General features: G+C 47.1%; 1 protein-coding gene across 1 annotated transcript in view; it reads right to left on the bottom strand.

The window, feature by feature from the left end:
* Positions 1-6,089: 6,089 nt before the first annotated feature.
* LOC119436001 (FACT complex subunit SPT16-like) overlaps positions 6,090-13,236 on the bottom strand; it is a 116,858-nt gene continuing 109,711 nt past the window's right edge. The window contains exons 25-26 of the mRNA XM_037702722.2: positions 12,674-13,030; positions 6,090-6,714 (exon numbers count right to left, since the gene is read on the bottom strand). Of these exons, the coding sequence (XP_037558650.1) occupies positions 12,735-13,030 (296 nt within the window). The 3' untranslated portion in view covers positions 6,090-6,714; positions 12,674-12,734. The remainder of the gene's footprint in view (positions 6,715-12,673; positions 13,031-13,236) is intronic.

Genomic DNA, 13,236 nt, shown 5'->3' with positions numbered 1-13,236 from the left:
ATACCAATGCCAAACTGAACAAAGAGAGTGATATAACACACAAGTGTACACCCTCATCGCGGTTCCTCTGTACTTTAGTAATGTGTGTGCCAAGTGCACTTGAGGTTTACAAAGCTCTTAGTATAAGGATGTTTATTGGAAGGCACTTGAAGTAGCGCAAGGGCGACTGTCCAAAAACCACAGCACGGACGCTCAGCACGAGCGGCGCTCGAGAGCCGAAGAAAACGACCCACTAGAAGGTACTGGAGAAGGAGACCCACTTCAAGGCGCTGGAGCGGACAACCCACTTCAGGGTTCCAATGCTTCGCTACAATTACCCCGGTGTGAAAAGGGAGCCGCCCGACGACTTAACAGGTTGTCACCATGAGTAGGTCATGGTATATCTTGAGGTGCTCCACATTGACCATGTCGCGCCCTCGACGGCGCATGTCCGAAGATGGTTCGACGAGGTAATTTACTGGGGACGTGCGTTCGACGACACGATAGGGGCCTTCGTATTTGGGCATTAGTTTCAAAGAGTCCAGTTGGTAGGGACTGAGAGCCAGACGAGCGCCCCAGGGAGAAACATGGGCGCAGAAGTGGTGGTGTCACCGCGAATGCGGTTCTGCCGCTCTTGTTCATTAGTAGTAAAGGTCCGGGCAAGGTTGCGACACTCTTCAGCATGTCTGGCTGTGGCAGATAGAGGCGTATACTCAGACGTGTCTGGCTTGTATGGAAGGATCGTGTCGATCGTGTGCGACGGGTGGCGGCCATACAATAAGAACGGTGAGAAGCCAGTAATACTCCGAGGGGCGGTATTGTAGGCGTAGGTGACAAAGGGCAGAATGACATCCCAATTTGTGTGGTCGCGGCGATGTACATTGAGAGCATGTCGCCGAGCGTGCGGTTAAATCGCTCTGTGAGACCGTTTGTCTGTGGGTAGTAAGCAGTAGTTTTTCGGTGAACGTGACACTCTTTGTGAATGGCTTCGACGACTTCCGACAAGAAGACACGGCCTCGATCGCCGAGTAGCTCCTGGGGTGGACCGTGGCGCAGCATGAATCGGTGGAGCAGGAAGGAGGCTATATCTCGTGCTGTAGCCGCTGGAAGGGCAGCGGTTTCGGCGTATCGCGTGAGATGGTCAACAGCGACGATGGCCCAGCGGTTACCAGCCGACGTCAGGGAAAGAGGTCCGTATAAATCGATGCCAACGCACCCAAACGGCCGGTTAGGACAAGGTAAAGGTTGTAGACCTGCTGGCGAGAGGTATGGCGAAGATTTGCGGCGCTGACAATCGAGGCAGGAGCGAACAAATTTCTGCACGTACCGATACATTCCCCGCCAAAAGTACCGTTGTCGAATTCGGTGGTAAGTTTTGTATACCCCAGAGTGTGCACACTGCGGATCAGAGTGGAACAATTCACATATTTGAGAACGGAGACTGCGTGGTACTACCAGTAACCACTGGCGGCCGTCGGCGCTGTAATTGCGTCGGTGAAGTAGCTCGTCGTGAATGGCGAAATGGTGAGCTCGACGACGCAATGCGTGAGTGGGTGGTGTTGCCGACGAATCAGTGAGCAAGTCTATCAGCGAGACAATCCATTGGTCCTTGCGCTGTTCTGTAGCGATGGTGTGAAGGTCGATGGAAGAAACGGCCAGCTGAGTTCCTGAGCAGCGGGCGTTGTCATCGGGTAAGGGTCGCGAGAGGGCGTCGGCATGTTGGCGTCCGCTGCGGTAGAGCACGCGGATGCCGTAGTCCTGCAGACGAAGTGCCCAACGGGCGAGATGGCCTGAGGGATCCTTCAATTACGACAGCCAGCATAGTGCATGGTGGTCAGTAACGACAGCGAACGGGCGACCATACAAATAAGGACGAAACTTCGCAAGGGCCCAGATGATCGCCAGGCATTTTTTTCGGAGACGGTGTAGTTGGCCTCGGCTTTAGTAAGCGTACGACTTGCATACGCCACGACATATTCAGGGAACCCTGGCTCATGCTGCGAAGGACAGCGCCAAGGCCAACACCGCTGGCATCCGTGTGTACCTCTGTAGGGGCCGTAGGGGCGTAATATGGGCGGAGACGTCAACAAACGACGGAGCTTTGCGAACGCGTCCTCGCACACTGACGACCACGAGTCGAGGGGCCCCTTACTGCCAAGGAGCTTCGTCAGTGGCAATATAATAGTGGCGAAGTATCGGATGAAACGTCGAAAGTACGAACACAGTCCTACGAAACTGCGCAGTTCTTTGATGGACGTAGGTCTGGGAAACTCTACTACGGCCCAAAGCTTGGCTGGATCGGGGAGGGTTCCATCCTTGGACACGACGTAGCCCAGTATGGTCAGCTGCCGTGCTGCAAATCGGCACTTCTTTAGGTTCAACTGTAGGTCGGCGTTGCTCAAACACGTCAAAACATGACGGAGGCGTTGAAGATGCGTGGAGAAGTCTGGAGCGAACACGACGTCGTCGTCGAGGTAGCACAAGCACGTGTGCCATTTCAGGTTGCGCAAGACGGTATCCATCATGCGCTCGAAGGTCGCGGGCGCATTACACAGTCCGAATGGCATGACGTTGAATTTGTACAAGCCGACGGGCGTGATGAAGGTACGAGGAAAGATACCCAGCACCTCCACCAATCCGCCTTTTTCATTTTCCTGTGCTGCCCTCTGCCGCACGCCACCCGAAACGTTTTGGTGGGGTGCCGGGGCTTTCGCAGGTTGATTTGTGAACCTGCGCCCTTGTTGGGTGTGCATCGGTTGTGCATTTCGTGGATCGCAAATAATTATTAATGGCTCCTGCGGGGCAGTATGTCGTTCCTGGAAGCCATGTAGCACTCACCAACTATATATAGGGTGAGCAAGCATGATAGCGCTGTTTTGTTTATAGTGTGGCCTATAAAGGTACGCTGAGTACTCTCTGCCGGCGCGGCTGCTTTAGAGTTTGTTGTTGCTGACTCCTGCACTTGCACCTCGCTTTTCTTTCAATTCTTTTTGCAAATTCTTTAAGACATTTTGCATAAATAAAAAGTTTTCGACCGCGCAGCCTTCCGCGTCGGATTTAACAAAGCGGTGCGCTTGTTTACATCGACATCTACAGCCACAGATCGTTGTTAGTGTCAAACATTGGGAAAAGGTGCATCGCTGATATGAAAAAAAAAAGTCGAAACGTTGAATAAAACACACATACCTGCTCATATGAGCCGCGTTATTCCACCGTGAGACGAGTCAGTATGAGCGCCTGAGCTACTCAACGGCGACTGTGATCCAGTTACAAATATCCAGCTGTTAATTTATTACTGATTCTCGCTTTTCTTTAACTTCATAGTTAGCGCATGTCATAAAGCATTATTAGAGAAAAATGTGCTCACATAAGCGCTCATTTAAAGACCGTGTTGTTCTCCCGCAAAAACGCGGATGCCATCGCTGACACCGTTGGTATATAACTGAGCGAGGCGGCTGTTTATGCTGCTGTACCGAATGTACCATACGTCTCTTGTGTCGCGTTTGACGCAGAGATAAACAGTATATCTCGGGAATTAAGAAATGCGTGAGCATACCAACACGTACAAACCGACCCATCTACGTTGCAAATACGAGCGGCAGCCTACGGGAATGGTGACCTACAGATGTTGGCACAGCCGTTGGGCACAGCACTGTGTCGCCGCTTGCAGATTGTGTACGCGCCGTGCAAAGCGAAGAGTAGTTTATTTTAAATCGCTAAGGCCAGAACTGAACTTTCCTTCGTCCTCACTTTCTTACTTTTCTATTCAGGTCCGCCGGTAGTGGGTGCACGAACTCGACGGAGCCAGGCCTAAGCTTCGCTGAAATCAACATTGGCTCAAACTTCATGTGCACGGCTTGAGAGTGTCGAAGCCTTGCGCATTTCAACCTTTCAACTTCGTAGGCATGTTTTGACTCACTTTGAGCGCAATTATTTATATATACCAACGAAGGCGTTGCGGCTATCGCGTTATCGGTTCGACGGCCTATCGCACGGGTTTCGGTCGAATGATGGTATAGGCACGGTGATTTTCTCGGTGCCGTCGACAAGAAAGCCCGTCGCAGTACCAAAGCCAGTCTTACGCTACGCACACTTTCAGTACTGCACTGACGTCGAGCTTGGAGTTTCAACGCGGTACACGGCACGAGCGTCCGAGCGCTTTTTTTTTTGGGGGGGGGGGGGGGGGGGGAACGTTTCCCCCAGATGGGGCCGCACGACCGCGCGCGCGACCCTTCCAAAACGTTTTGCGACTAATCCGCCAGGGCAGGGCTCATGCGCCATCGGGCCGTGAAAAAGGCGGATTTATAAAGATGTTTATTGGACGGCACTTGAAGGAGCGCAAGGGCGACTGTCCAATGTTCGTTAGCGTTTCTTATTCTGCAGGCACTCATTTGCTTTCTCTCTCCTAGAAAGTTGGGTTGAGTCATCCGTTTTATTAGAAAGATCAAAACATGGTCTATAGCCAATATCGCGTTTATTCGATTATAAGGTGAGGGTGCAATTGGGGGTACACAAGAAAGAAAGAAAAAAAGAGTATGCACACCAATATAAGGCAATACAGAGTAGCCAACACATTATCGAGACTCAGCGGGGATCGCCTGAAATATTGAATTTCTAACACAACCAAAATGCAAAATGGCAACTATGAAATAGGGAGGAAGGGCACTCCAACACACAAAGTTCGGGTTATATGCGAATTTTGTAGGGATGGGTGAATATTCGGTATTGGCGGATATTCGATCGAATAATTCTATATTCGTTATTCGCTGCCATACATCAACCATAAATTCGGTATTGGCGGATATTCGATCGAATAATTCTATATTCGTTATTGGCTGCCATACATCAACCATAAATTTTTAAGGCTATACATTTTTGCATTAAAGAGCCAGAAATATGCGACGCAAAAGAGCAGAAACGGCACTAGCGTACAACCGAAACGAAGAGGCGGAGTCCGAATTGCCATAGTCATCAGCGGAAATCGTACGTGAATGATACCAATGACGGAACGCTTCGTGCCTATTTGTGCCTTTATTGCATTTACCACCGCGTATAACAACGTGTTGGCCGCGGGATTTCATAGTCGCCACCCATGATCGCGTCGATAGCTGCCGCAGTTTCTTCCGTAGCGGTTGCGGCAAAAAGTAGTTTCGTTTTGACTCAATACGCACGTCGGCCGCATGGCTAAAAAGCTGCATAGTGGCCATCCATGATCGCATAGATAGCGACCGCGATTTCGTCTGCAGTTGTTGCAGCGAACAGTAGTTTCGTTCTGACTCGATGCGTGCGTCGACCGCGTGCCTTAAACACCGCAAAGTCGCCGTTTATAATCGCGTCGATAGCAGCCGCGGTTGCGACAAACAGTTGTTTCGGTTTGACTCGGTGCAAAGCTGTCGAGGATGAAGAGCACCGTCTACATCGCGATGGACGTGCGATCTGTTGGTGGCCAGCTTACTGGCGAAAAAATAATCGGGATGTGCACGCCGTAGTGCAAAGCGTGTCGGAAATGATTGGCGCGCGCCGCAGCCGTGCTGCGAAGGAAGTCGCGAGGCCTCGATCGCCGCTGCAAGAGCCAATCAGTCACGAGATGACGAGAATTGCAGCTTCCGCACTGCTTTTGTGCAAAATAGCAAAAGGACTTGCTCATCCATTACACTAATAAAATTGTGCTGATGTAGTAAGCATTTGTATTGTTTTCTGTATACCCTGATGATAATTCAGCATTCGGTTAATTCGAACATTTTTTTTCGGTCCTGTGAAATTTGAATTAACTATGTTTTACTGTAATATGTGATATATACTATTCGAACTATTCGATTAGAAATTACTCGACCAAATCACTATTCGCTTCGAACCTCACATTCACTATACACCCATCGCTAGAATCCTTTAGGTTCACGGCAGCGCGAATTTCTCCTTACAGTGTGGCTTCACGGCACTACGGTTTGCGTTGCCGTGAAGCCACACTGAAAGGAGAAATTCGCGTTTAAGGTGGGGCATGACTTCGAGGTTAAAAATTCTGGGAGAAGAACCTCGCCTTACATTCGAATAAATACGGTAGATTGTTGTATGTGCAATTGCGCAATGTAATTGACAAACACACATGCTACTCCAATACAAAAGCATTTATTTGAATCTTTAAAGTAAAACCACAACATCAAATTTAAGTCTCCATGACAAGTGTGCACAAACAAACAGCAAATGAAGCATAAAAACAGGCGCACGACTTGCTTTGTAATGTTATGAACTAACCTCCGAGGATGAGTCATTGCTTTGTCGCTTATTCACAGGGGAATAAAAATGATCAGAAAAAAAAAAAAACATGCCTTGTCCAAATGTATGTACACTGATTCAAAGCAGCTTAACTTAAATGTTACATGTTGGATGTGGAGCATGTTGGCAACATGCACATGCTAGAGAAATAGCAGGCAAAACCTGTCTCTTTTCACATGGTGACACGTACAAGAACTATTTTACAGGTCTAAAGAAAGCACAGTCCAGCTGGTCACAGCATGAACATGTTATGTTCAAACCATGTAGAGCATGTGATGGCATGCATAGAAAACATGTTTACTGTGCTATAGCCACCACTGCATTTCAATCACAGCATTAAAAAGAAAGGTTAAAAATGAGGAACACACATGTCCTGTGAAGAAACTAGTTCATACTGTGTTCAACACCACCACTGCTTGGAGAATGGCTGCTGATCCCACGACATGTGCACAGGGCTCCACCCTAAAACAGTTAAAGCAAGTAACACAACATATATGAATATTTCTTGGCAAAATACCTTAAGCCTGTAAGCTTATGTCATTGTTAAAATAGCCATGCACAAGCACACAAAACCAGCTGTTCAACACTTAAAGATGCACAATTATTCAATAGATGTGCAGAAGTAAAGAACAAAACTTCAATTCCAGTCTCAGAGTTTCAAATCATACTGGGTGCTTGTACCTTTGTTATTCCTTGACCTATAAAAAAACTTGATACAGTGTAGACCGCTTATAATGCAAGTCGCCGGAGTCGCGAATATCTGCACTATAACCAATACAACTATTTTATTGCGATAATGGACACTCCAGGCGCATTCCTGCCGTCGCTGTCACCGTGCTCTAGGTTTCGTATTCGCTTACTAAATAAATTAACAAGCACAGTGTCACGTGCGCACAAGCAAACATGAACACATCTCACTCGACTGCGGAAATGAACTGTCAAAACGCTCGAGTGACGAAGCGCGGCGAGCGAATTGACCTTCGAGCTATAATGCCTCTCGCTTCAAACGGCGAAAACATGGCGGGCGGCGGACTTTTCCCTTCGCAGATAGCTTTCAAGATAGGGCCAAGGCGATCGTATCGCCGAAGTGGATCGTCGCAGATTACGTCCTGCTTCGGTCCACTGAAACCGTCCTGCATTGCTTTGCTGGCGAAAATCCTCTCCTCCTGTTTGCGCCAGTCCCGCAAGTTTCGGATTCTCCGAACGCCCGTGATGTGACCCGATTTCCGTCCGTCTCCGCACACATGATCACTTTCCCTTTAAATGCGGCGTCATGATGAACTATGTACTTCATGCTGATAGAGCAGACGCAGAGAACGTGAAGATAGACGGTAGACAATTGCCTAAGCACGTCTACTGCAGCACATGGAGGAAGCTACGGTAGCTAGGCTCGACACGCGCGCGAGGCGGCCGTATTGAAATGCCGACGCTATATGGTAACACAGACTTAGGGTCGTACTCGATTCTAACGCGCACACAATTTTTTAACCTGTTTTATTGGGAAAAAAAGTGCGCTTTAGATTCGAGTTAATAGGGTTACTGTGGCTTGAGGGGAGCGTTTGCCGTCTAGATTGACTGCCAAACTTTCAAGCAGACGCACTGTAACCGGTATTTCGTGTCCCGCAACTGCACTATAAGCGATACGCGTATACATAGAGTGCTATGGGAAAATTAACGGGAGTCTGAAAACACCATATTATATCCGGTCCTGCACTATAAGCGGTTACGTTATAAGTGGTCTATACTGTATTTACCCTTGATGACACCAGACCACTTTTTCTGTGACTAAAGAAAATGAGCCTCAACAATCTAAGACCTTTTTCTGGCACAGGAGCTTTCCTCCTGCGCCGTACGAACACCTTTCAGCAGCAATAACTGAAGCAAATGAGGGAAGATGGTGCATGTTACTGCCTAATTCAAACAAAAAAATGTATTGTTTATTGTTTAGTTATTGTTTAGGTGTGACGGCACCTTGCCTCTTTATGATGCCAACTAGCTAATGTTCCAGCATGCCACTGCTTTTTTTTTCTTTTTCTTCATTACGACAGCTGACCTAGGAATCCATATACAGTAGAACCTCGCTGATACGTTCCCCGGCTTCTACGTTCGTGATTACCCGGCTCCTACGTTCGTAATCGCGAAAAATATACATAACCCCTTAGAGGAATGTGTTAATACGTTCCGGTTAATACGTTCCCGGAAAATGCAATTATTCAGCAGCAACGTTCAGCATTGCGGCAAACTGCGATTGTAGGATACGTTTTGGAGCGAAAAATTATCATTCAGGTGTGCAAAAAGGCCGCTCTCATGTGTTTGTGAAGCGCTAAGTGGCAGACGGCCGCAACGCGGCTTCTCTGCAGTGCTCAATTCCCCCCACAACTTCTGCGCATTGCTCGTTCGCCCGAAGTAACGAAGCGCGGCAGCAGCGGCGAGCAAATTGACGTTTGCGCTACCTCGCTTCAACGCGAACTACTAAGCGGCGAAAACAGGTGGAGCGCGCGTGGCGCTACGACTCGCCGAGACGGCGAGAACGCAGGCTTGCGCCCACCGGCTACCTTCGCCGAAGCCCTTGCTGGCCTGGAAGCCTTACAAAGCGCTTTTTCTTTCGCACAAAAGACAACGAAAATGCGGACAAGGATCTGCAATGTGTGCAAAAGGAGTTCCTGTCCAAGGGTGTGACGCAACGGCAGAAAATACAGCTGAGTCTCGATAATTCGAATTCGAAGGGGCCCGAAAATTTGTTCAAATTAAAGGAAGGACTTATTTTTTATGTATTTGTGCACCATAGCGCTACGTACAAACGGTGCTGAAATATCGCGGTGCGCAAGCCCATAGAGAGCGATAGCCGCGAAACTACCCACGCCGGCCAACGCTCGCATCCCGATAGCGCCTCTTCCTCTTCACAACCACAATCTCTCTCTCTCTCTCGCATCCTGATAACGGCAGTGAACGAAACTTCAGGGAGCGGGCGGTGCCGGCACAGCGACGCACGCACGTAGAGTCCGTCGAAGGTGAGGGAGGAGGGCGGCAGGGAAGCGCATTAGCCTTGGCAACCCCGTCGCTTCGGTGGCTCCCCTCGCCCTCACTCTCAACTCCCTCGTAGCTCCCTCACCTTCAACTGTCTCCGTGCGCGCCCGCCGCCGTGTCGGCGCCGCCGCTCCCACCAGCCCGGCGCCAGCTTAGCACTTTCGTGACCGCGCCTATTCCCGTCTGCAGTATTTTCTCGATAGTACAAGTTCGAATTTTGGCACTTCTCCGAGTGCTTTGGAAAGCTAGCGCCATCGCGCGGGTTAAAGAGAGACTATTTTATCAGTTTTGGATTTGTGTTTCTCTTTTTCACCGCGCAGGGATTTTTAAAGCGCCTGCATAGTCGGGGTGACGAGCGCTCGTCGTTTGGCATCTACGTCGCGCGCGTCCGCTCCACGGAAACGGCGAGTTTCGACGGATTCCGACGCATCTGGGCTCGAATTTGCGGATGATCGTAGCAGCACAGACTCGGAAGACGACTTCGATTCGTCGGACTTCAGTATTTTTGTATATTTCAATTTTTTGAATATCTTTTTTGTGCAAAGCAGCGTGGATGTTTTTATCGATCTTTCTCGTTCTTGATGCAATTTTTTTGTTTTGATAATTTTTTTCGTAGTATGTTTAATAAATACGCTGTTTGAAATTAATACCGTTGGAAAGATAATTTCTTCTTCTACAATTTGATACCATACACTTCAACATGAATCATTTCCTGTGGCAGGAAAAAAAATTATTGCCAGACTACCCGAAAACTACCGATTTTCCTGCGGTCACGTAAGTGTTAGCCCACTCCCCGAAGTTTCCTTTTCTGCCGTTAAAGCGAGCGTTGGCCGGCGTGGGCAGTTTCGTTGGCCGGACTGGGCCTCTGCATCGCTTCCTTCTGCGCAGCAGCCGTAGCTTTGGCCGAGACGTTGGCACGTACACGCGTGTTCCGGCGCGACTCAGAAACAGCGACCTTGCCATTTGAAAGTGAAATTTTCGTTGCGGTATTTTTTTTTTCTTTTTTATTTCTCCGCGCGGCGTTGAGGGGTCTCTCCTAAGCTTTTGCTTTATGGCGGTGTCGGAGCAATGCCGGTAGGAAGCGCCGCCACGTGATTGGGCGTGCTGCTGAGAGCATTGTCGGTGCGCGGTTATGTTCGAATTAACCGTCGCAAATGCTTTCACGTTCAAATTACCGAGCGTTCTCGCCCATTGGAGTACACTTAACTTTGACGGGACCACAGCGTCAGTTCAAATTAATGAGATTCGACTGTAACTATGTTTTGAAAGAAATAAATGTTTTCTGCCCTTGCACCTCAATATGGGCTTGTCAGCTTCAATTTTTACTGGATTCGGATCATACGTTTTCCCGGATCATACGTTTATTTTTCGCATATTTTTTGAAAATGTATGAACAAGGTTCTACTGTATATACTATTTAGTGCACGCACCCTTCGAGGCTGAATAATCCTGTGTGATGGCCAAAATTGAAAATTAGGCATAGTAAAAAATGTGCAGACTGAATCAGACCTGCCAACCATAGCAGTTGAAAAATACTATGGTCAAAGCCACAAAATACTAAATATTGTTTTTACTCAGGATATCAACTGTTTATTCAAGAAATTCTTGAAATGTGTTCTGTAAAGATGCTAAAGATGCTGTGAACAGGGAATCTGCTCCGTATGGTTGTAGCAAGAATGATCTGCACCAGACAACCAATGTTTGCATGTTTATTTATGAAGATTCACCTAACGGCGGACGATATCTTGGTTCCCATTATGTCAATAAGTGGATAGTGCTAGCACGGGGAGGTCCAGATAATCCAGCAGGTCCGAAAAATCAGGCTGAGAAATCCAATCATTAAAAAAAAATAATAATAATGAACTTTAGCCTAAACTAGATACAAAGGAAAAACCATAAATTTATCTGTGCCAATACAACAGTCATAAACAAGCTCTGAAAACCAAGCATTTTACAATAAAATTGTCAAAATTGGCAGGTATGCTGAATAATAAACCCAGCAGCATGTACCGCAGCTGTAGAGGCAACTGTCAGGTAGACTTGGCCTATGGTCCACCTTGTTTAGCCCTTTCAGACACCAATTAGTTGTGTTGATTGAAAACTTACTTCCCCCCCCCACCACATTTCTCACATCTTCAGAATCATAAAAAGCTTACAGCTGCAGAATAGATTTAAGAGTTTTCAGTTCTTTAGTAAGTTCTGTTAAAGAATGGACCCCATGCAAAAACTCACTGCAGGAACATCAGATGTGCGAACATCAACTAGTTCATGTCTACCAGGCACGAAAAGCACCTATCCAGCTACTCAAAAATTATGACTGGCATAACACATTGCGAAAAACAATGAAAGAAGTGAACCCGCTACATACAATGACATACTCAAACCTAACCGTCTACCTTCACACTTGTTTTACTAAAACAATTTGCCTGTGTACTTCAAACTTGCAGCACTTTGTGTTGCAAGCTTGAAGTGTTTCAAGATGTACGGGATACATTTTATATATCCTTACTTTTATCAATGCTTTTGCTGTTCATGCACTACCTTGGTGTACACAATTGTGTACATAGTGTCTGAAAGGGTTAATTTTCAGTTTTTTACATGTGAACATTTCATTTTCCAATGTGCGGTGGAGGAAAAGGAGTTCAGTTTATAGAATTTTTTTTTAAAAGCTCATTAAAAACAATTTAGTATTTCGTTCTGTTTGTTGTGCAATATGTAAATTTTTGCGGTAATGTAATGCGGCAATGTAATGTAACATTTTGTGGTAATATAAAATTTTTTTCATGTGCTCTGCCATGTTGCACAAGTGCTCTGACGATTGGTGGTTTAATGCCTCAACCATGATGAGCAAAGCCAATCCCCAAAAAACCGAAGGAAAAGGCCCTACCAACGTTTTATTTAATGGAGCTGATTAGAATGACTTTCAAAGAGACTGTCACCACAAAATAACAACCTACTTCACTTGTGACTAATGCAATCAAAAGAAAACTCTCTTTTTGTTTACGTGCCATCCGACAACGCTGCATTCTATAAAGTCTTAAGCGATAGAGCGGATATGTTTATAGCAGAACTTAGCTCTCTGTGAAAGGGTGGGAGCTCGGTGATTACTGCATAGACTGTGTTATTTCTTCCCGAATTCTTACATGAAGATACAAATGCAGATGCTCGTGGGCATGTGTACTTATGTTGTGAAGAGTGTCAAGAAAGAAGTGGCGCCTTGTTCTCTCTTTTTTCGTACTCCCATGGCGCAAACGTGTCAAACAGGCAGCAGGTGCCCGAAAATAAACTGCGGGCCTTAACCCACAAGCAACATTGTAGTGCTGTTAGTGCCCTGAAGATACTCAACAACACGGGCATTACTTAAAAAACAATTTATAACATTGCAGAAGCTCACCTTTAAATGTTTCCTCCACTCTTTCCTTTCTAGATGCGGAAAACTGATGGCACCCACAGTCTCACTTCTTCTGCTTCTTACGCTGCTCAGAGCCCTTAGAGTCAGAGTCACGCCGCCGTTTAGCGTTGCTACCATTCTTTTGGGGGCTTGCAGTGCCCTTCTTAGATGGACTTCGGGAATCCTTAGATGGACCACGGGAATCCTTTGATGATGGACCACGGGAATCCTTCGATGATGGACCACGGGAATCCTTCGATGATGGACCACGGGAATCTGGAGCTGGACGTTTGCGGTCCAAACCTTTTCCGCCTTTGCGTTTGGTGTATTCATCCTCAAATTCGTTACGGTTTCGGTCAGCTGCATGTAAAGCCACAATCCATTAAATTAACATGTGTCAACATACACACACGCAAGCACATGCGCACGCATTCAAGGAAAGATGAGCAAGATGAGCAGTAAATTTAAAGGGGTTAGTGTACTGATATTAAGGACCTCCATTTCTGTAGCCCAACCAAAATTTCATTAGAAGCATCCATACCCACAGCACAAATATTTTATATACA

This window comes from Dermacentor silvarum, chromosome 1 (assembly GCF_013339745.2).
Source record: "Dermacentor silvarum isolate Dsil-2018 chromosome 1, BIME_Dsil_1.4, whole genome shotgun sequence".
Lineage (NCBI taxonomy): Eukaryota > Metazoa > Arthropoda > Arachnida > Ixodida > Ixodidae > Dermacentor > Dermacentor silvarum.
The sequence above is the reverse complement of the archived record's forward strand: the minus strand, read 5'-3'. Positions and strand labels throughout refer to the sequence as shown.